The sequence below is a fragment of the Salvelinus fontinalis genome, chromosome 6, assembly GCF_029448725.1.
Source record: "Salvelinus fontinalis isolate EN_2023a chromosome 6, ASM2944872v1, whole genome shotgun sequence".
NCBI classification, from domain to species: Eukaryota; Metazoa; Chordata; class Actinopteri; order Salmoniformes; family Salmonidae; genus Salvelinus; species Salvelinus fontinalis.
Window position 1 is genome coordinate 32,330,941 of NC_074670.1, and position 24,904 is coordinate 32,355,844.

General features: G+C 43.7%; 1 protein-coding gene across 1 annotated transcript in view; it reads left to right on the forward strand.

The window, feature by feature from the left end:
* Positions 1 to 24,904, forward strand: part of LOC129857694 (mannosyl-oligosaccharide 1,2-alpha-mannosidase IC-like) — a 121,144-nt gene that overhangs the window by 43,508 nt on the left and 52,732 nt on the right. The window contains exon 3 of the mRNA XM_055926189.1: positions 6,009 to 6,089. Within this exon, the coding sequence (XP_055782164.1) occupies positions 6,009 to 6,089 (81 nt within the window). The remainder of the gene's footprint in view (positions 1 to 6,008; positions 6,090 to 24,904) is intronic.

Below are 24,904 nucleotides of genomic sequence, written 5' to 3' on the forward strand. Positions count from 1 at the left end.
GAGAAATGCCAAGAAACTGAAGATCTTGTACAACGCTGTGTTCTACTCCCTTCACCGAACAGTGCAAGCTGGCTCTAACCAGAATAGAAAGAGGAGTGAGAGGCCCCGGTGCACAACTGAGCAAGAGGACAAGTACATTAGTGTCTAGTTTGAGAAACAGACACCTCACAAGTCCTCAACTGGCAGCTTCATTAAATAGTACCCGCAAAACACCAGTCTCAACATCAACAGTGAAGAGGCGACACCAGGTTGCTGGTATTCTATGCCGAATGGCAAAGAAAAAGCCAAATCTCAGACTAGCCAATAAAAATCAAGATTACAATGGGCAAAAGAACACAGACACTGGATAGAGGACCTCTGCCTAGAAGGCCAGCATCCCTAAGTCGCCTCTTCACTGTTGACGTTGAGACTGGTGTTTTGCGGGTACTATTCAATTAAGCTGCAAGGAAATTTCTAAGTGACCCCAAACTTTTGAACGGTAGTGTAAGTCCACATTGGATCCATGTTCTGTTGTGTAGCTACATTATTGGTCAGCTGCTTTATGAAATAACCCAATTGCATGTGGAATATGCAGTGAGGGACAAAGAGTCAGACCTACTCGACATGACCATATTAAACCAATCCAGGATTAGGGCTGTTGCGGTGAGAGTTTTACCGCCACACCGGCAGTCATGAGTCATGACCACAGTAAAATCCTATAGGACCGTTGAGTCACGGTAATCTCCTCTTATGCACTGTGGACATGCATTGGTAAGTAGTATCCAACTGGCTAAAGACCATCAGGTCCTATTGGCCTGGTACTCCAGGCTCTGTTGACCCTCTAACCACTCTGACATCAATGCAAATGCCATCGAAAATCACATCAAACACTTTTCATCAAAACCGTATCATGCTTTTAAAACGCACCTCACTGTGAGGATCAATTTGAAGAAAGAAGTTCAACAGCAGGTTGAAACTGAGTGGAAAACATGACCATTGTGGATGTTGTTTCAAAGCCTAACATAACGAAATGGACAGTGCTTTCTAAAGTGATGAATCGTTCAAAACACAAATAGATTATGCATACGCATAGGCCTATTATGAGCCCGAGCCCGAACGGAAAATGTAATTAAAGTAATGATTGTGCCGTTATACAAGACATAGCCTACCACATATTACGCTTGACAGATAAACATTTTTTTTAAACTATATCTTTGGTATATAATTGGTCTACCCTAAATTTAACAAATTGACCTACAAATGTGTATTTGATTTTAAATAGCCAAGTAATAGGGCATTTTTTATATTAATATCTCGCCACCGTGCGTTTCCATCTCCTCCCGTCTCTCCTTCATTCCTTTCTCCAGGTGCAGAGAGAGGGACTGTCAACGGTTACTATCAATGTTCCGGAACAGATTTCACTTGGTTTCCCAAATTAAGCACTGGGTAGCTGCAGGAACAGGGTTGGAGAGCTCATGGCATACAGAGTTTGTGCTGAATATTACCTGTCACGCCAAGAAATAACCAGAGTAGCCTACCCGTCATGAGTGAAAGGAACGGCAGGAAAGTGGCCTCCATTCGCTATTCGAGTGAATATGGATGACATGTATTTTTTAAAATCTTGCATCCGTTCCTGCCTATTTGATAATGGGTAGTTCTACATCTAAACTAATTTGACATATTAGTAAAGACAAGATTAAATTGAGAATAGTCTGATGGGTGAAAATATGATCACTTCATGAGAAAACAGTGTGTGCAGCCTGAGGCAAGGAACTTTCTCAAATCGTCAATAGCCTCAAGTCGCATCATGTATCCCATATAAACTCAGCAAAAAAAGAAACGTCCCTTTTTCAGGACCCTGTTTTTCAAAGATAATTCGTAAAAATCCAAATAACTTCCCAGATCTTCATTGTAAACGGTTTAAACACGGTTTCCAATGTTTGTTCAATGAACCATAAACAATTAATGAACATGCACCTGTGGAACTTACAGACGGTAGGCAATTAAGGTCACAGTTATGAAAACTTAGGACACTAAAGAGGCCTTTCTACTGACTCTGAAAAACACCAAAAGAAAGATGCCTAGGATGGCAACACAACTGCCCGAGTTACACCAGGAACGCACAATGCCTCCATCCGTGCTCAGACTGTCCGCAATAGACTGAGAGAAACTGGACTGAGGGCTTCTAGGCCTGTTGTAAGGCAGGTCCTCACCAGACATCACCGGCAACAACGTCGCCTATGGGCACAAACCCACCGTCGCTGGACCGGCAAATAGTGCTCTTCACTGAAGAGTTGCGGTTTTGTGTCACCAGGGGTGATGGTTGGATTCACGTTTATCGTCGAAGGAATGAGCGTTACACCAAGGCCTGTACTCTGGAGCGGGATCGATTTGGAGGTTTAGGGTCCATCATGGTCTGGGGCGGTGTGTCACAGCATCACCGGACTGATCTTGTTGTCATTGCAGGCAATCTCAACGCTGTGCATTACAGGGAAGACATCCTCCTCCCTCATGTGATACCCTTCCTGCAGGCTCATCCTGACATGACCCTCCAGCATGACAATGCCACCAGCCATACTGCTCGTTCTGTGCGAGATTTCCTGCAAGACAGGAATGTCAGTGTTCTGCCATGGCCAGCGAAGAGCCCGGATCTCAATCCCATTGAGCACGTCTGGGACCTGTTGGATCGGAGGGTGAGGGCTAGGGCCATTCCCCCCAGAAATGTTCGGGAACTTGCAGGTACCTTGGTGGAAGAGTGGAGTAACATCTCACAGCAAGAACTGGCAAATCTGGTGCAATACATGAGGAGGAGATGCACTGCAGTACTTAATGCAGCTGGTGGCCACACCAGATACTGACTGTTACTTTTGATTTTGACCCCCCCTTTGTTCAGGGAAATATTTTTCAATTTCTGTTAGTCACATGTCTGTGGAACTTGTTCAGTTTTATGTCTCAGTTGTTGAATCTTGTTATGTTCATACAAATATTTACACATGTTAAGTTTTCTGAAAATAAACGCAGTTGACAGTGAGAGGACATTTCTTTTTTTGCTGCGTTTATCTTTTGATTTCTAAGGCATTCTAAGGTTTGTATCATTCACAACTAAAGTTGCCAAATAACTATAGATCTAGCGTATACTGTAGGTCCTGTTTCAAATAATTATTTGGGCAAAATATTCTTTCTATTTAATTCACCTAAGTTCAATTATATTCTTCTTACTATGAATTCAGGCAACCTAATCATGTAATATAAAATAATGGCACTGGACTTATAAGCATATTTTGTCTGCTAAATGAACAAGCCTACTGCCTATGGCATGGCACATAGCCAGATAACATACAGTAGTCCAACTCGCATTCTGTTCTTCTGAAATACATTTTCTTCATATCATAATGTTTCTTTAGACCTGCCTAAAATAAATAATGGATGTATTGTGAGGGTGTATATTCAATTGATTTAGACTTTTTAAAATGTAGATATTCCGAAGGCGCTCATCAGCGCCTTGTATGTGTGGAGGCCTGGAGATGCTAAACGGGTTTCTGTTAATTAACGATCAATTACCGTGAGACCGGAAGTCTTTTGCATGACAATAACCGGCTGACCAAATTTTTAATGACACAGCCCGATCCCAGACTAATCATTTATCTGAATAGTGCAACTCCTTCTAAACAGTATGTACAGTACTGGAGGTGGGAGTGCTCTTACAATAGAGAGAGGATCAAAAGCAGAAAGATCTTCTGGGTGGCAGAAACCGAGGCAGTTAGAGCCGGCGTGTTAACTCTGACAGCCCTGTGTTGTCTTCTAATTAGACGCACTGCTGAGCAGAGGGAGGAGAGAAAGGCAGGGAATGATAACCAACAGGCTTGCCTTTATTCCTTCCTTCACCTGATTTTATTTTCCACTCTGCACAGCACTGGAAAAGTGGAGCAATTAGATGGGCACACATTGCTTTTTATATATTCCCGTGAAAAGCCTTCTGGGGAGACTTTGGATGTATTTGTTTTTTATTGTTTCTCCCATGACAATACTGTATGTGTGTGATGCTGCGATTTAATCCCATTTCTTTCAGTTGAAGTGGTTACCGTGGGTTTTAGCGTTGAGCTTTCCCAAGGCGATCTGCTTTGTTTGCAGTGGAGAGTGTGTGGTCTTGGAACGCAGATGCAAGACCTAATAATTCCCCGTGATGCAAATGAACAGTGTTATATTGGGAAATAAGTGACTGGAAAACATCTGGCAGAACAAACAGCAAATTAAGCACAAAAATGTGTTTTAATGAAATGTTTTTGAAACGCTTATATAATATAAATCCGTTATCAATGGACCCCATCAGCATCGAAGCCTCTGGAATAAGCCACTCGTACTAAATGAACTTTCATGAGACGTTTGAAGAGTGATTTACAAGGCTTGTATTTGGTAGCATGAGTCAGATCAGTTGAACCATAGTCACCGTTACATCCCCCTCATTGTACCTTATGGCTGTCCTTGCCAAAGTGCCACCATCACTGGTGACAAATTAAAAGTCTGTCCCTAATCACCACCATTGTGGAACGGCCACTCTTCTACGGGTTGGCAAGACGACTCCGCTGGGTCACCATGGCAGATGATTGGCAGTTTGTCTTACAGAATTGAACTGGTTAAACTGTCTTGAAAGAAAAGTGGCCAATTCTCAGTCGCACATTAGCCCGGTAGTCATGACCTAATAATTACATAGTGTAAGACTAGAATTGAACAACTTTGTAGAATGTCAAACTAACACTCATCTCTTGAAAACGTTTTAAAAGTCCATGACTTTACTTTGTGAGTTTCTCATACAGTGTGTACAAATGTATAGTGGAAAACGATAGAGCTGGGATGATGCCAGAGAAAGTCGCTCCACATCTTTACTCAGGTTCTAGATTGGATGTAATTACCCTCTCCAGTAGCACCCAATTACACGTTCCTTATCGTGGCTTCTTGAGATAGCAATTTCCTTCTTGAGGGGTCCCCAAGTCAATAAGCACCATCGTCACCTCAACCTCGGGCGAGAAGGAGTGTCTGTAATTATGGTGACATACCGCCATCTCATTCAGGGACACGTGTTAGTGCTTAACACCTCTTAACTTAATTCCCGTAACATATGGAGCAGTGCGTTGATAAACTCTGTCTGACGTTGGCGAACAGCAAATCGCTCCAGGAGCTATACTAATATATTTGACAGAGCACTAATTGCACTCTGAGCTGGTGTATTCTGACATCTTAATCTTAACTCAGTTGCACCATCCTGTCCTGGATAGTTGTGTTGAGCCAGACATAACAGGAGACGGAGAAGGAAAGCCTAGCACCGTTTCGCCACTTTCAAATCCTGGCACTCACAACAAAGAGAATAGGAAAGGCCGCGATGTGATGAGAAAACACGAAAAAGTGTTAAGAGTGGAGAGTCATCAATGAACTAGACGGTGTATATTTTCTAAGGCTGCCAGAGGAGAATCGACAGTCTCTCCGTGGTTCGAAACATCCTTAGACATAAGAGTGAGTGAAATGCAGCGAACATTATCGCAAGCCTTTGACTCTCTTCCCTGGCTTTATTGAAATATTCCTTTCTAGAGTCTTTATTTGACGTATATAAATGGAATCTTATAGGGCCATGGATGGGAAGCAATACTAGTTCTAAGATGGAACACGCCTAATCTCTAGCTAACTGCTACTGTATAACAGTATGCATAACTCCACTGTTTCAATGGCGCAACCATTCATTTGAATCAATTTTATCACTGTGAAGAGATCGTCACATATGGATTTCTGCCGTGTTTCTATGGCTCAAGAGCGCAAACATCAAAATCTCATTAATTATTATTGATCAATTAAATATTTAGGTTGATTAATTATTGACTATGTTTTTAAACTCTATATCGTCACGCGACTGATTGGTTGGTGTTGCCATGCGACTGTTGATAGAAATACGAGTTCTTTTGACTTGTCATTTATGAGATTGGGCTGTGTGCTGAACGGGGGTATTCCGCCTCTGATACCGTGTGATCTCTCTCTTACAGAACGGCGAGGCTTCTCTCTTCGAGGTGAATATCCGTTACGTCGGTGGGCTGCTCTCTGCTTACTACCTGACGGGAGAGGAGGTAAGATTCATCAATGTCTATTGTACCCCTCCATTTAGGAACATGTCTCTTCCTTTATTGCGATTTGGCCCTGCGGTTTGAATGATGGAGGAGTTGTGTGGAATAAAACACAGACACACACAGACACACACAGACACACACAGACACACACAGACAGACAGACACAGACACAGACAGACAGACACAGACAGACACAGACAGACAGACACAGACAGACACAGACAGACACAGACAGACACAGACAGACACAGACAGACACACACAGACACAGACACGCACACACACACACACACACACACACACACACACACACACACACACACACACACACACACACACACACACACACACACACACACACACACACACACACACACACACACACACACACACACACACACACACACACACAGAGAGAAACAGGAAATCTCATCACATAGGCACAGTGTGTAAAACATTTCTCAGCTCACATAACTCCCACATGCCCTTTTCCCAGCATGACCACATGACTGTCACAGACATACAGCGCAGGCACATATCTGCACTCACCCACATGTGATCCTCTGCACAGAGTGGAGGTCAAAGCATGCGATAGAAAATAGCATCTGCCCAAGCATGGTACATGCCATGATGCTCTAGGCTGCTCAGATGAAGTGGGGACAATCCATGCTGATGCCAAATTAATGGAAAACAAATCCAATGACATATGAGCACTTGAGTCGGCTTAATGGACATTGACTTGGAGGCTGAGTGAGTCAGGGAGAGAAAGCACAACATTTCTCTTTGGTGGAATGTTCATGAAATATGAATATATGTGGAAAAGAACAGTGTGTAAAATCAATATTGTCAAAATATATCACCATACAGCCCACAAAGCACTAAGCTCAGTTTTGATTTTTGGTGTGGATGCCTGTTGCCTATTAAGGTTAAATTAATTCACACACAACTGTCATCATTGGTTATACCCATTGCAATTATTAATGGTTTTACTTCTTGTAGTAAATTGCTCTTTGAAAGGGCATACAGTGTACATGATCAAATTAATCAAAAGCTGGCAAACAAATTGTCTGATTGCCTAGGAAGTTTTCCTCATATCTTCCTTCATTTCTCTCTCTTGTGTTTGGAGATGAGGAGGATAGAATCTGATAAGACGTTGTCAAATGCACTTTAAATTCACCTTGTGAAATGCAAATGCGATCAGATGAGTAAAATTGCTATAGGCAGCCCTTACATCCAGCCCTTACATCCCTTCTCATAGTCTGTCACTCCTCAAGCTGCATTGGAGATCACACTGGCATTTGTGTTTGTTTTCTGTGCCATTTCTCGCTGCTGTAAGTACATATTAGGACATACTGTACAAGGTAACTGCCAATCATTGGAGGCTCCTCAGTGGAGGATGGGGAGGACCTCAGTGATTTTCAGATGTTACATTTTTTTTACATTTGAAAAGTTATCCTTTTTAGATAAAACAATACTAAATATAATCACGACACCAAATAATTGATTAAAACATACTATTTTGCAATGAAGGTCTACAGTAGCCTCAACAGCCCTCTGTAGGGTAGCACCATGGTATAGGACAGCTAGCTTCCGCCCTCCTCTGGGTACATTGACTTCAATACAAAACCTAGGAGGCTCATGGTTCTCACCCCTTCCAAAGACTTACACAGTCATTTTGACAACTTCCGGAGGACGTCCTCCACCCTATCAGAGCTCTTGCACCATAAATTGACGTGTTGTCCACCCAATCAAAGGATCAGAGAATGACTCTAGTACTGAAAGCATAAGATACAGCTAGCTAGCACTGCAGTGCATAACATGTGGTGAGTAGTTGACTCAAAGAGAGAGAATGACAATAGTTTAACAGTTTTTAACAAATACATTTATTCCAAAATTAAGGAGAAGCAAGAAAGTGAGAGAGAGATATTTCATCCTTTTTTTTTTTCACTTTCAGTTTCCCTTACTAAGCTAGCAAATGCAGCTCGCTAGTTTAGCCTACTCAAACACCCTGCTCAAACAGAGGGATGCTATGTTAGCTAGCTGGCTATGACTATCCAACACAACACTGGAACTCCTCCAAGTCAAGATAAGCTTTTGGTTTTACAAATGTATTGCCACCGGGGTCCGCCAGTGTAAGTGCTAAGCTGCTTACTGACTGTACACTGTAACGTTACTGCATGATTGTAGCAGGTTTACTAACATCTTAGTTCTATTAGCTATGTTGACTATGACAATACTTTTGTTAATATAGTGACAACGATGTAGGCTGTGTGTAGCAGTTATGATATTATTTGGTTTGGAAAGGTTTTTTCGCTTGGTCACATACAGCTGATGTGTTGTGCATTGACGTCCACCAGCGACGAAGGGAAAAGATGAGAGGAGGAGAGCGCATAGATGCGAGAAGGAATACAAAGTGGATTTTATGAAAGTGAACTGTGTTTACGTGTGATCAGGGGTGTATTCATTCCGCCGATTCTGTTTCTTAAACGGAACAAAGCGGATATAAACATACCTACATTTGTCCAATAGAAACTATTGTTTGCAACTGTTGGACTAATGCTTACACCCTATATCAACTAGATGCAGGCAAGAGTGTGCAAGGCGGTATTGAATGTGTCACTGTCTGTCCATGCCTCCTCAAATGTTTCTCTCGACCTGTGTGCATCTACGTTGTAAACTTTCATTCATAGGCTAGGTTGTTGCAACCTCATGATGGGCATAGGAACATTTTGAGTATCATGTAGTAGCCTCAACCTATCGCAGTTACATTGAACTGGGTGAATGGAATATGAATGACAGTCATCTAATAGGCTGTAATAGAAATAAGGCCATGCTCACGAAAAAAAAATGGTCCTCTCTCATCTTAAACGTCACTGACCTCCACTGCTGCCAATACGAAGGAAACACCAACATAGTGTCTTAATAGGGTGTTGGGCCACCATGAGCCAGAACAGCTTCAACGCAACTTGGCATGGATTCTACAAGTGTCTGGAACTCTATTGGAGGGCTGTGACACCACTCTTCCACAAGAAATTCTATAATTTGGTGTTTTGTTGATGGTGGTGGAAAGCGCCGTCTCAGGCGCCGCTCCTGAATCTCTCGTAAGTGTTGAGATCTGGTGACTGAGACGTCCATGGCAAATGCTTGTCATTGTTTTCATTTCATCAAACCATTCAGTGGCCACTCGAGCCTGTGGATGGGGGCATTGTTATCCATAGCCATGGTAGCCAAAATAATGACCTGCCCAGCATTTGTATACACGATGACACTTATTAACTCAGGAAACACACTTGTGTGGAAACAGCTGCGTTCAATATGTTTTGTATCCCTCATTAACTCAAGTGTTTCCATTATTTTGGCAGTTACCTCTACATGCTACGTCTTGTAATATGATGCCCTAATATGGACATCATACAGTTGAGGGAAGTACAGAAGTATGTTCTCCCTCACATTCTTCGTTTGAGGTTGTGTAGTGCTATTGGGTTACGCTGTGCCATCCCATTCCACACTGCCTGGCCCATGACAACGGGTCTCCTGGAGCGATATTTATTTGATCCGTCTCCAACGGCCACGCCTCTTCTCCTGCTTTTCCCTCCACACATGATAAGAGAGGCAAATTGAGAAGCCACCTTTTCTGGAAACATTCTAAAGTTAGCAGGAATCACTTTAGACAATGAACAGGAGGGATCCGTACAGGTGTGTGTGTGTGTGTGTACCAGGGTTTCCGATGGCTGGTAATAGCCAACCCCGCCCCCCCAAAAAATGGAAAGCTGCTAAATAAAATTGCCACTGGCCAATCCCATTGCGAAATAATGTCCGTTTTAGCATATTCATTGATTGAAATAACAGTCGATGTAGCACAAGAGATGCTGATGCAGCTCAAACAGCTGTTTGTTGCTACTGGAGTGAAACATGTGCTTTAATAAACACAATCATTGCACAACAATTCTAAAGGCGATTGAGTGTAAAAAAAAAAATTAAAAGAAACAATGGCCACGATTAAAAAGAGCTACTATTTTTATTTATCAACTGGTAATCAAAGCGGGCTTCCCATTCGCCATTTAAGTGCATAGGCAACTAGGCAGGCTTCAGTACGTCACAGATCACTTTGCAATGAGACCACAGATACTTAATTGTTTGGAACTTGAACATTTTTATTATGAGGAATATCTTACCTTGCTTCAAAGTAGCCGAGCTAAAATCCAACTAAACGTGCAGGCAATTGTTTTAGAAAGACTTCCATATACTATTGAAACCAGTATTTCTAACGGATATTTTCATCTCTGTCACATGAAACCGCTCACAATGGTGTTTTCCTGCTAATTGCATAATGGAAGGAACATTAACGCATAGCGGCATTGCCGCGTTTATAATTTGAAGAAATAATTGTTTATCAACATTTTATGCTTAACTTTCTGATCCGTTGCATGAACCTTATTGCTTTTTAACGTTTTTTTTAATGTAGCCTAGGCATACTAATCTGTTTGCTATAGGCTATTCTTTCTAGCACAGAATGACATCTGACCAATAGAATAGGTAAACGTTTCTACAATGGGGGATATAGTAGATTGACATAGGCTATTGATTTTGCTGTGCGTTACTTGTCTTGTTGGCTGAGGAAAAGTAAATGTGGGCAGTTATTCTAACATAGTCGCCGCGTGGGTTTCAAGTTTGGGGAAGCTAATATTCACCATAAAAATGCATCTGTATATTAAAGCATTCCATGCATCCTCGCATTTGCAGACTTATGTAAGATAGCCTACTATTCCTAATGTGATTATTAGATCGGATAGTCAAGATTTAGGCTACTCTAAGCCACTATGCACTATGCACTGCATTAAATAGTACTTTTTGAAAACAGTGATCGAATAGTCTTTTTTGAGAACAGTGATCGAGTCACTGTTCTCAAAAAAGACTATTCAATGCAGAGCATATATAACTCGATTACTGTTCTCAAAAGGTACTATTTAATGCAGCGCGGAGTGGCTTAGAGTAGGCCTAGGCTATATCAGGTCGCCCACATTTCTTGTCCTTTGCCCAGGAAAATGTTGGCCTTTTTACAAACACATTTTATGCAATTCTCTTACACTTTTTATGACTGGAGACCGTAGAATAGTGTCCTAAAATGACAGGGTAGCCAACTCTCCTCACACTGACAAACAGATCAATAGATATATCCATATGTTAGGCCTACGAAAGCAGAGACAAATACAATATGACCTCCATCTAATCTGGAGGAGAAAAGGATTGTCCTAGAAAAACAACCAAGTGGCACTGACCCAATGATAAAGACAGTGAATTGTGCACACTCATCTGGGATATGGCCCATTTTCTCCACTTGTGGGCTCAATTCAATTCTGATTTTTTTAAACTAAAAGACAAACAGTTTTTCCACAGTTGTATTTTTCAATTTTGGAGATATGCTTGCCTGGGTCTCTCTGCTTTTCACTGACAGTCGCAACTCAATAATCATCTATTTGGTATTTGCCGCGCACTCTTCCGAAATGTAATGCCCTATGCAATTTTTTTAATTAAAGAAGCTAATGATCCTCTGTGGCCAAATCATGCTTTCTGGTGTAGTAGCCTATTTTGAATTATTTTATTTATTTCTGTATGGACAGGAGTAAGCTAATATGGCTATATCATTTTGGCAATTTAATTAACAGTCAGTATCTGGTGTGGCCACCAGCTGCATTAAGTATTGCAGTGCATCTCCTCCTCATAGACTGCACCAGATTTGCCAGTTCTTGCTGTGAGATGTTACTCCACTCTTCCACCAAGGCACCTGCAATTTCCCGGACATTTCTGGGGGGAATGGCCCTAGCCCTCACCCTCCGATCCAACAGGTCCCAGATGTGCTCAATGGGATTGAGATCCGGGCTCTTCGCTGGCCATGGCAGAACACTGACATTCCTGTCTTGCAGGAAATCATGCACAGAACGAGCAGTATGGCTGGTGGCATTGTCATGCTGGAGGGTCATGTCAGGATGAGCCTGCAGGAAGGGTACCACATGAGGGAGGAGGATGTCTTCCCTGTAACACACAGCGTTGAGATTGCCTGCAATGACAACAAGCTCAGTCCGATGATGCTGTCACACACCGCCCCAGACCATGAAGGACCCTCCACCTCCAAATCGACCTCCAAACCCGCTCCAGAGTACAGGCCTTGGTGTAATGCTCATTCCTTCGACAATAAACGCGAATCTGACCATCACCCCTGGTGAGACAAAACCACGACTCGTCAGTGTAGAGCACTTTTTGTCAGTCCTGTCTGGTCCAGCGACGGTGGGTTTGTGCCCATAGGTAACGTTGTTGCCAGTGATGTCTGGTGAGGACCTGCCTTACAACAGGCCTACAAGCCCTCAGTCCAGCCTCTCTCAGCCTATTGCGGACAGTCTGAGCACTGATGGAGGGATTGTGCGTTCCTGGTGTAACTCGGGCAGTTGTTGTTGCCATCCTGTACCTGTCCCGCAGGTGTGATGTTCGGATGTACCGATCCAGTGCACATGTTGTTACACGTGGTTTGCCACTGCGAGGACGATCAGCTGTCCGTCCTGTCTCCCTGTAACGCTGTCTTAGGCGTCTCACAGTACGGACATTGCAATTTATTGCCCTGGCCACATCTGCAGTCGTCATGCCTCCTTGCAGCATGCCTAAGGCACGTTCACGCAGATGAGCAGGGACCCTGGGCATCTTTCTTTTGGTGTTTTTCAGAGTCATTAGAAAGGCCTCTTTAGTGTCCTAAGTTTTCATATCTGTGACCTTAATTGCCTACCGTCTGTAAGCTATTAGTGTCTTAACGACCGTTCCAGAGGTGCATGTTCATTAATTGTATAAGCATGGGAAACAGTGTTTAAACCCTTTAAAATGAAGATCTGTGAAGTTATTTGGATTTTTCGAATTATCTTTAAAAGTCAGGGTCCTGAAAAAGGTATGTTTCTTTTTTTGTTGAGTGTAGTACTCTAAATACACCAATTCATGTTGTTAAATCCAAAAGAATACACCATTCGGAACTTTAAAGCCAATTATCTCAGAAACAGCTTTTTGCAGATGGAACCTTATAGTCACAAGCTCTCGAAATGTTGTCTCTGCAGCATGAGTTTATTACGGGACAGCAGAACCAGTTTCACTGGAGGACATTCTGCAGCCCCTGATGGTAAATTGATGTTGGAGAACAATGATGACTCCTTGGGGGTTGAGGTGGAGAAGTGAGATGTGTTTTGATTAGGCCAGAGTAACACCCTAACCATTAATAATGCTGTTGGTATGATTGTGTCTGTTGCTGGGCAGATAGAGACCCACGGGGGTCCTTGGCTTACAGTTAGACCACCGCCCCCAGGTTAAGTACCTTGCATAAAGGGCTCTCTCTGGACAGTGCTCTAACCACAATGCTGAATGGTTGTTTTCTGTTATATGCTGTATTCTTCAAGCTCTGTTTCCCCTTTAGGTTGTTCTGTTCGTATACTGATGTACCCTCTTAGAAAAAAGGTGCAATCTACAACCTTAAAAGATTCTTCGGCTGTCGCCATAGGAGAGCCCTTTGAATAACCCTTTCTTGTTCCCTTTTGGTTCGAGGGAGAACCGTTTTATCCTATAGTCGACAGCCCGAAGAACCCTTTGAGTTTACCGTACACATCCGTCCACGACATGCAGCTGTAAAGTTTCATGTACTGCTTGTTCTAGATGTAACCTTCGCAAGGTCACTTGACTAGGGTGAAGTCATCTAAATTCCATTCATTTTGGCCAGCAGATTCTGTAAGTCCGATAACTCTGTACAACTACTCTCCTCTTCATGGACATGGCGATTTCATCTGAAACCCCAAGCTCTGTTAAATGGGTGGCATCTGTGCATGTGCGCGCATGTGTGTCTGTCTGTGTGTGTGTGTGTGTGTGTGTGTGTGTGTGTGTGATAGTATTCTGAATTGCTCTATTCCCATGCACTCGCACCGTGGTATTCAAACGTTTTCGGTGGGGACCCCATTTATTTTCACCACACCCCACCCCAAATCTAATGACACAACCTTAACATCTGTACATTTGGATTTTCACATCAACAAATAACCTTCAATTCATGACATTTGCATCGCTCTAAGAGAGCCAATACGTACGTTTACTCAATAAAATTTTATTTTTCAAATCATCTTTTTATATTGTCCCATAAAATGGATAGTCCAGATTTTTGTATCTGTAGATGCTCAACAGATGGTCATACTATCAGCAAACTACACCACTCAAAAAAATAAAGGAAACACTAAAATAACACATCCTAGATCTGAATGAATGAAATATTCTTATTAAATACTTTTTTCTTTACATAGTTGAATGTGCTGACAACAAAATCACACATAAATGATCAATGGAAATCAAATGTATCAACCCATGGAGGTCTGGATTTGGAGTCACACTCAAAATTAAAGTGGAAAACCACACTACAGGCTGATCCAACTTTGATGTAATGTCCTTACAACAAGTCAAAATGAGGCTCAGTAGTGTGTGTGGCCTCCACGTGCCTGTATGACCTCCCTACAACGCCTGGGCATGCTCCTGATGAGGTGGCGGATGGTCTCCTGAGGGATCTCCTCCCAGACCTGGACTAAAGCATCCACCAACTCCTGGACAGTCTGTGGTGCAATGTGGCATTGGTGGATGGAGCGAGACATGATGTCCCAGATGTGCTCAATTGGATTCAGGTCTGGGGAACGGGCGGGCCAGTCCATAGCATCAATGCCTTCCTCTTGCAGGAACTGCTGAATACACTCCAGCCACATGAGGTCTAGCATTGTCTTGCATTAGGAGGAACCCAGGGCCAACCGCACCAGCATATGGTCTCACAAGGGGTCTGAGGATCTCATCTCGGTACCTAATGGCAGTCAGGCTACCTCTGGCGAGCCCATGGAGGGCTGTGCGGCCCCCCAAAGAAATGCCACCCCACATCATGACTGACTCACCGCCAAACCGGTCATGCTGGAGGATGTTGCAGGCAGCAGAACGTTCTCCACAGCGTCTCCAGACTCTGTCACGTCTGTCACATGTGCTCAGTGTGAACCTGCTTTCATCTGTGAAGAGCACAGGGCGCCAGTGGCGCATTTGTCAATCTTGGTGTTATCTGGCAAATGCCAAACGTCCTGCACGGTGTTGGGCTGTAAGCACAACCCCCACCTGTGGACGTTGGGCCCTCATACCACCCTCATGGAGTCTGTTTCTGACCGTTTGAGCAGACACATGCACATTTGTGGCCTGCTGGAGGTCATTTTGCAGGGCTCTGGCACTGCTCCTCCTGCTCCTCCTTGCACAAAGGCGGAGGTAGCGGTCCTGCTGCTGGGTTGTTGCCCTCCTACGGCCTCCTCCACGTCTCCTGATGTACTGGCCTGTCTCCTGGTAGCGCCTCCATGCTCTGGACACTACGCTGACAGACACAGCAAACCTTCTTGCCACATCTCGCATTGATGTGCCATTCTGGATGAGCTGCACTACCTGAGCCACTTGTGTAGGTTGAACACTCCGTCTCATGCTACCACTAGAGTGAAAGCACCGCCAGCATTCAAAAGTGACCAAAACATCAGCCAGGAAGCATAAGAACTGAGAAGTGGTCTGTGGTCACCACCTGCAGAACCACTCCTTTATTGGGGGTGTCTTGCTAATTTCCTATAATTTCCACCTGTTGTCTATTCCATTTGCACAACAGCATGTGAAATTTATTGTCAATCAGTGTTGCTTCCTAAGTTTACAGTTTTTTGAGCAGTGTATATGTTGCTAAGCAACTGCTTGTTAAGGCTAGGGTTAGAATAAGGGTTAAGGTTAGGGCTAGGGTTTGAATTAAGTTTAGGGTTAGGATAAGGGTTAAGGTTACGGCTAAAGCTAGGGTTAGGGTTAGTAGATAGTTGAAATGTTACTAACATGTTGGCAACTCCACTGCAATTCCCCAGCAACCCACTAGGGGTCGCAACCCCGACTTTGAATACCACTGCTCTAGCAGGAGTAGGCTGTGAACGGGAGGGAGAGAACCTCAGTCAACCTTGTGTGAAAATTGAGGTGGGCAGAGTGGAGGACAGGCAGGCAGCAGGAGCAGAGGCAGTGGCAGCCATGAGAGGAAGTGGGGAGGGAAGTACATTCATTTATTCAGGAGAGAGAGATATTATATAGAGAGAAAGAGATTAAAAGCAAGATATGGAAAGAGAGAGCAAGAGGGAGACAGAGAGAGATAGAAAGGGAGAGGACCGAGGGGAAAGAGCATTCATATGCCCCTGAAGTAGACAGGTGCTGATTAAGAGTCTCCTCCACCTCTCCTGGTTCACTGACCTAGTGTCAGTTTCTTCCTGTGTCAGTCGGGCTCCACATCAGTGGTGTCACAGGACAATAGGTCCCCCAGCCTCCAGTCCTGTGAGTGTCAATGAATTACCACAATTTCAGAAAGTGTCAGTGCAGGGGATGGAATTTGTCTGTAGCTAAAGCCTTATTTTTTTTTATTTTTTTTTACTTTTGCTTCCACGCTGAACACACCATGCTGCACCATGCCAAACACACAAACCACGCCGAAGACACACACCATCACCACAAAGCTGAGAATTCCCCCGTGTTGAATTAGGTTTCTCCTCTTGCAGACTGCTGTTTCACTCTCCCTCTCATTCTCAACAATGCTCTTTCTCATTTCCCCCCCTCAGAGTTTACCCTCTCCACTGTATCTGTCTTACACTCACTGCTATTCATCTTCTCTCTGCTGTCTCTCACCCATCCACTCCATAGAACATATATCACCTTCCTGGAGCTGACCTGGGCATGCCTATTCAATCTTGCGTGTGTGTGTGTGTGTGTTTGTGTGTGTGTGTGTGTGTGTAATATCCTCCAGGTGATTTTCTTTCAGGGAAGGTTGGCGGAGGCAATCAAATTAATATCAACCGCTGTGGTACAAGGAGTCCTCCTTATATCCATCAGAACGTGGATACAGGGATCTGTCTACTCAGACCTGGGGGGAGAGCGAAGGATACACACTCATGCGAGCTGAGGATAGAGAGAGAGTTTTGACCTCAATCAGACCAATCGTTTCATACTGTACGTTAGCTTGAAAGAGACATCATTGTGCAGTGACATGACTGGTAGGGTAATGTAGTGTGTTGGGAGGGTCATAGGCTGTATGGTAATGTCTCTGTCGTACAGTATAGTACAATCATGGCTAGTACAGGGATATAGACCTCAGCCATCACTTGTGGGTGATTGTAGCAGTAGTGTCCATGGCAACATAGCAACGGCTAGACTACAATTTATATGTCAGATGGCTGGAGTGTTTCCATTGGTGGCTTTCTGAGAGGTCAGACATAAATCATCATTTAATCTCGGCTGTCATGTATTTGATGGGCACTGACCTGATTCCATTCGCACGTTGACACAGTATCTATAGACGTTCATGTTTTTCCTCCGAATTGAAGCTGGTGTGTTAATGTCCTTGACTCTGTCCCTGTCTCGACATTCCAAACCTGTTGTATTCAGAGAGTTAGCAGCTCCTATTGGGAATAAAACCCTACTGTGGCAACCCATATTTACTACGGTATTGACAACAACAAAAAAAGAGAGAGAGAGATCTCTGCCTCTTGCCAATGTAATCAAGGAATCCTGCCGCTCTTCCTCTCGCAATATGTCTTTGTAAATCCCAATCCATTTAGACAAAGCCCTCTAATTCACAATTCTCAGATTACAAAGACTCTTACAGTGGAGGATGGCGTGTGTGTGTGCCTGTGTGTGTGTGCGTTTGCGCCTGTGTTTGTGTGTGTGCGTGTACAAAATCTGTGCATGTGTGTCTTTTTTCGCTCAGCAGCTTAAAAGTCTAAAAAGACATTTCATTTCCTGCAGATCAAAGTGGATCATCATAATCACACAGTAACCTGCTGTGCTCTGGATCTGGGCTATGGGCTTAGCAGTAGAAGAAAGCTCTCGATTCTACTGCTCCAAACCTTCCTTCTACTGTTTGTATATGTACAAACATGTAATCCCATTCGTGGGACTTCTTACGAGCTACATCATTATATAGTAGGAAAGCATTGGACCAAGAAGCTTACTGTATTGTAGTATAACTACTAAATGTAGTATGTATTTTATGTTCCCATGCATTATTACAGCATGCATTTTATGTATGCTAAATCTTGTGTAGACTAATAGCTCAGCTTGATACTATAAACCTCTTTCCGTTCCACTTCTACATCCCAGAATAATTCTGTCAATCATCAATACTGACACACTATTGGGGAAGAGCATAAAAGAGGTTGTGCTGCCATTGATGCTAAGAATTTAATTGGACAATTTGATGTGAGAAGAAAGAGAATTCATACAAAGAAGGACTTTGGGCCTTTTCTCTTCCTCTTTTCCCCTTTGATATTTCACAGCCCCTATCATGTATTTGCCTCCACTCCCTTTATTTTGGACAACCCTTTTCCCCCTCTCTTTCAATTAGTATTTTTGCAGTTCTTAGTGGTCTCAAAAGCTTTTGCACTGCTCAGGGTTAAAGGACAGTGAGATTTAGCAGGGGCAGGGTTGTAGTCATTAGGCACCAAATGGAGGAAAACGGACTGGAGCAGGGAGGGACTACTTGACATAAGAAACACTAATTTCCGTTTTCCGTTGCAAAACGTTATGCTGCTTCTTGCTACGGTGTGCCCTATTGAATACAACCCAGGTTTTCACCCATGCCCAAATGAACCCCAACCCCTATTGAGGAGAGAGTCTGATGAATCCTGTTTCCTTGTTTTTACAAGTCACAACATTGATACCAGCAAACAAAATGGAATCTTTCAGATCATTAGGCTGCCTTTAATGATGCTGAGCTTTGAGGAATCCAGGCCTCTAGCTCTTTTCTTCTGACTCTGCCTAGCCCACATAACAGCCTAGCATTCCATTTTCAAAGCATCATTAGTTGAATAGTCCCCTCACGCACATGCACACACACACACACACACACACACACACACACACACACACACACACACACACACACACACACACACACACACACACACACACACACACACACACACACACACACACACACACACACACACACACACACACACACACACACACACACACACACACACACACACACACACACACACAATGGCCGTGTCTGAATACATACTTAAACCACATACTATGTTCTCATCTCCGCATACTATTTAGTAAGTATGCAGTATGCCACGGCCGCAACACAGTAGCGGCTCCTGACTGGCTGAGTAGGTGGGGTGGGGCCGAGTGCAGGTGGATTTGTCCTTATTCAACAGAAATGCATTGTATTAACCAGCCTGATAATAGCTCATGTACAATTTGATGAATTTCTCTTTACTCTGAATAGAATTGGAATGGAGTTATACGCCTACTCAGGCTGGTTATAGGCAGACTCTCACACTCAACCTATACTGTTGCCATATAGCATCTGTCCTATTAAATAGAAAAGGACTAAAGATGGATAAAGTAACATTTGTTTCCTTTGGAACATATTTATTAGTGAAGCCAAAGTGCTGTAACATTTATAAATGCCATCAAATAGCCTAGTACACACCAAGACATTTAAAATGTTCAAATTAAAAAGCTATTCCACAGAAGAACGTGGACAGTCGAGTTCATCGCAAATTCAGAACCGCTGGACAGCAACATAATAAACTAAAGCACCGATCATTGGGAACGAGATCATAATGACTGCAAACGCTTGATCCAAATAACTCAATAATTAAATAGTTAGCCTAGCCGACACCACTAAAACAATCCATATGCCCTGTTCAAATCAAAAGCCTGATTAGCATCACATAAACAAATGTAGCTACATCTCGAGTCCCCGGTGTAGACACATACAGAAATGAAAATATGTTTTAGTGTTTCGTTTAAAAGCTCTGACGAAGGCCAAGAGAACAAGAAACACTTTCCAATGAGAAATCCAAAATATTTAATTTTTTCCGCTTACTCAAAACGGCCTACTATTTAAGACGCAAGTATGGGTATTCGGACACGGCTACTATCTCTGTCGCTCTTTGAGCTGAGCACTCAGGCCATCAAGCTGAAGTGAACTACTGGCTAGTAATGAGTCCACACTTGGATTGACCAGTCACGTCCCCTTTTTCCAGAGGAGCAGTAGTTTTTGGGCCGACTACAAATCCTCCACTCTGTTTGTCAGTTAGCCTGGCATCTTTCCTTCAGGCTGCCCATGTATTCCCTCCAATTAAAAATACATTAAAGTGCTTAATGAGGAGAAATGGGGGGGTTTTCCTCAGAGGAAGAATTGTTCAGAGAAGTCTTTTTTAAACCTTACAGCAAATGATGGAGAGCTGGAAAAGAAAGCGAATCTATTTCTCATGTTGAGTGCAACTTTAACACGTGTTTGAGTGGGAGTAGAAAAAAAGAAAACTGACGCAATGGAAAATATAGCCTCTGTAGCCTGTAAGCTACCCTGCACATTCTGTAGGCTACCCTGCGTATTCTGTATGCTACCCTGTATATTCTGTAGGCTACCCTGTATATTCTGTAGGCTACCCTGTATATTCTGTAGGCTACCCTGCATATTCTGTAGGCTACCCTGTATATTCTGTAGGCTACCCTGTATATTCTGTAGGCTACCCTGCATATTCTGTAGGCTACCCTGTATATTCTGCAGGCTACCCTGCATATTCTGTAGGCTACCCTGTATATTCTGTAGGCTACCCTGCATATTCTGTAGGCTACCCTGTATATTTTGTAGGCTACCATGTGTATTCTGTAGGTTACCATGTGTATTCTGTAGGCTACCCTGCATATTCTGTAGGCTACCCTGTATATTCTGTAGACTACCCTGTATATTCTGTAGGCTACCCTGTATATTCTGTAGGCTACCCTGCATATTCTGTAGGCTACCCTGCATATTCTGTAGGCTGCCCTGCATATTCTGTAGGCTACCCTGCATATTCTGTAGGCTACCCTAAATATTCTGTAGGCTACTCTGCATATTCTGTAGGCTACCCTGTATATTCTGTAGGCTACCCTGTATATTCTGTAGGCTACCCTGTATATTCTGTAGGCTACCCTGTATATTCTGTAGGCTACCCTGTATATTCTGTAGGCTACCCTGTGTATTCTGTAGGCTACCATGTGTATTCTGTAGGCTACCCTGTATATTCTGTAGGCTACCCTGTGTATTCTGTAGGCTACCCTGTGTATTCTGTAGGCTACCCTGTGTATTTGTAGGCTACCATGTGTATTCTGTAGGCTACCCTGTATATTCTGTAGGCTACCCTGTGTATTCTGTAGGCTACCATGTGTATTCTGTAGGCTACCCTGTGTATTCTGTAGGCTACCATGTGTATTCTGTAGGCTACCCTGTATATTCTGTAGGCTACCCTGTATATTCTGAACAGAAACAAATGTACAGCACTGTTTAGTTTTACGACAACAATAAAACCCCTTCAAAGTATGGCCCCTTAGCTTTCATAATTAAGAAAAAGGATTGTAAAGTGTATTTTTATAGGCCACAGTATATAACAGTCTTTGTGGGTCAAAGGCCACAGCTTTAAACAGTGTATGGTATTGATCCTGGTGGTTTTGGCTAGTGATCTATGTCTTCCAGGGAAAAGGCTTTCTCCATAGTGGGGAGATTGTGGTTTATTTGTGACTGAAGAGATTAAGATGTTAGGTCACAGACACACACACACACGGACGGACGGACGGACAGACAGACGGACAGAGAGCCTTGTGGAGCTCTGTGGTCACAGCTAAATGGATTAATTACAGTTAGTCACTCTTTCTCCCATTTAGAGCTTCAGCCGCTCGATATGTCTACTATGTCTTCAGTCTGGGTGGGAAACTGCCTTGTCATAACTCTGCTGTGTGTCGTGGCGCACCTTCCCCATCATGCATCATTCCCAGGGAACTCATAACCCCTTGTTGTTTATCCCTTACATTGACTGTATGTGCAGATTTTGAGAAAAGTCTGAGAAGTAGAGCGGTGTAGGTCTGGCCCTTTGTTTCGCAGTCGAAGACAGATAGAGGCAAAGGGGAAGTAAGTTTGATCGCGTCTTGTTTTCATCCTCACGACAGACATCACAATTTGTGCTGTCAAGAAGGCGTTGTGAATTCAGACAAGTTTGGTCACGTTGTTCTTTATTCCAAACAAGGTTTTATGGAATTGGTTATGGTGTGTGTGTGTGTGTGTGTGTGTGTGTGTGTGTGTGTGTGTGTGTGTGTGTGTGTGTGTGTGTGTGTGTGTGTGTGTGTGTGTGTGTGTGTGTGTGTGTGTGTGTGTGTGTGTGTGTGTGTGTGTGTGTGTGTGTGTGTGTGTGTGTGTGTGTGTGTGTGTGTGGACACAACAATGCGATAGGTGCACACACATCACCTAGTCACGTCAGCGCACTGTCCCAAAGACGAATCAGCATGAAAGGAATGCTTCGCGGAATTGAACAAGAACAACAAATAGGCAGCAACTGAATAGCTGAGTTATTTCAAGGCCATGCCACATCAAAAGAAGAACGTGTCTGCTGACAGGAGAGTAGTTCTCTCTTATCTGATCTCACTGTCTGTGATTCATCTTTCGATGGTTAGAGTCGTGAAACACTGCGGAAGCCGTTCTCTGATATTCATTTTAGGATGTAATGGAGATGCAGTGCTCTATTAATTAGGCGCCATAAAAGCAACACATTAATTGCCAGACAGATAGAAGGACTGGGTGCAGTAATAAATGACCGGATGAGTAATGAATAATATTGCATGTAGCTTTGCAGCTCGGGGAATAGTGATCACGTATTATCTCACTCAAAACTCGCGGGAGAACTCGCATCGGTTCATATTGCTCAGGTATATTATTGGATTACCCACTAGGGCTTCCACACCTGGATTTCTGTGTATGTAGCAACTATCACACCAACCCACCCTCAACACACACAGACAAACACACACACACACACAGGCAAGCTAGAACAGGCCGACTCTGTAATTGATCTGGTTCTTCTAATTTAGTGTAACGCAATTAGCTAATGGCCTGGCCTTTTAGCAGGCAGCAGGCAAGCAGCACGAGGAGAGATTTGGAAGTGGTCCCCCCGGCATTGATGATTCGGAAGGATGAACGACCACGAAGCGGAGGCGGGAAGCTTGGAAATAGCAAATAACCCCAGCCAGACTTTTATGTATCATTGCAACGCTGGCGCGTCCCCTTGTTTAGCTGTGTGTGTGTGTCTGTGTGCGCCTGTGTGCATGTGTTTGTACATGCAGGCTTGCTTGTGTCTGCTTTACGACAGAGCCGTGGGTTAATGGAGCCTTGTCCTTCACTCAGCACTCCACAGTACAGAGTTTGCTATGTGCTGATGGTGATATAGTGTATATGATGAAATACTCTGACAGGAGCGTCTGGATTAAAGCAGCCAGTGACCACGGCCCACTTCCGGTTTCCTCCTTTTTCTTTTCCACAAATTGCCATTTCTGTTCTTTTCCTCCTCTGCCTTTTATGTCTCTCTCTCTCTCTCGTTCTTCATTTTTTCTCCATTTCTCTCTCTCTCTCTCTCTCTCTCTCTCGTTCTTCATTTTTTCTCCATTTCTCTCTCTCTCTCTCTCTCTCTCGCTCTCTCTCTCTCTCTCGTTCTTCATTTCTCTCTCTCTCTCTCGTTCTTCATTTCTCTCTCTCTCTCTCTCGTTCTTCATTTCTCTCTCTCTCTCTCTCTCTCGTTCTTCATTTCTCTCTCTCTCTTGTTCTTCATTTCTCTCTCTCTCTCTCTCTCTCTCTCTCTCTCTCTCGTTCTTCATTTCTCTCTCTCTCTCTCGTTCTTCATCTCTCTCTCTCGTTCTTCATCTCTCTCTCTCTCGTTCTTCATCTCTCTCTCTCTCGTTCTTCATCTCTCTCTCTCTCGTTCTTCATCTCTCTCTCTCGTTCTTCATCTCTCTCTCTCTCGTTCTTCATCTCTCTCTCTCTCGTTCTTCATCTCTCTCTCTCTCGTTCTTCATTTCTCTCTCTCTCGTTCTTCATTTCTCTCTCTCTCTCTCTCGCTCTCGTTCTTCATTTCTCTCTCTCTCTCTCTCTCGTTCTTCATTTCTCTCTCTCTCGTTCTTCATTTCTCTCTCTCTCTCTCTCGTTCTTCATCTCTCTCTCTCGTTTTTCATCTCTCTCTCGTTCTTCATCTCTCTCTCTCGTTCTTCATCTCTCTCTCTCATTCTTCATCTCCCTCTCTCTCGTTCTTCATCTCTCTCTCGTTCTTCATCTCTCTCTCTCTCGTTCTTCATCTCTCTCTCTCTCTCTTCATTTTTTCTCCTTTTCTTCACTTGGTTTATTTACTCTGCTCTTGTCCTCCCCAGCTACTGTAAATGCATGGGTTCCCTTGCTCTCCCTTCACTCCCTGGCCTCCCAGCTGGTTCTGCTGTGAGCTTGACCAAGCTTAACCCGCCCAGATGTCTGTGAGATAAAGAAGTCCGTTCACAAGCTCTCTTCCTAGGGCAGAAAGGCTTCGTAGTGTTAGGGGAGAGAGCGCATTTAGCACAGTCCCATAGGACCTGTGGACGCTCTCTGATTTATGTTCCCTATGGGCAAGGGGCTCACACTAAACTATACACATTCTCTCCATCTCTCTCACCCTTTCTTTCTCTCCTCCTCACTCGCTCTCCGCTCTCACTCTGGAAGCACTGAAAGATCATAGACAGCGTCCGAGAGGATGCAGTCTAATGAAAGTCTTCTAATCCCCAAGTTAAAGCCTTCTCCTTCTTTCCCCTCTCATCTCTTATACACCCTTTAGTTTTCCTCTCCACGCGTGTTACCTGGGGCCGGAGTAGGGACACTGTGGTGGAAGGAAATAGCCAATGGAAACCTATGTCGCGGCTCTGAAGCTGCC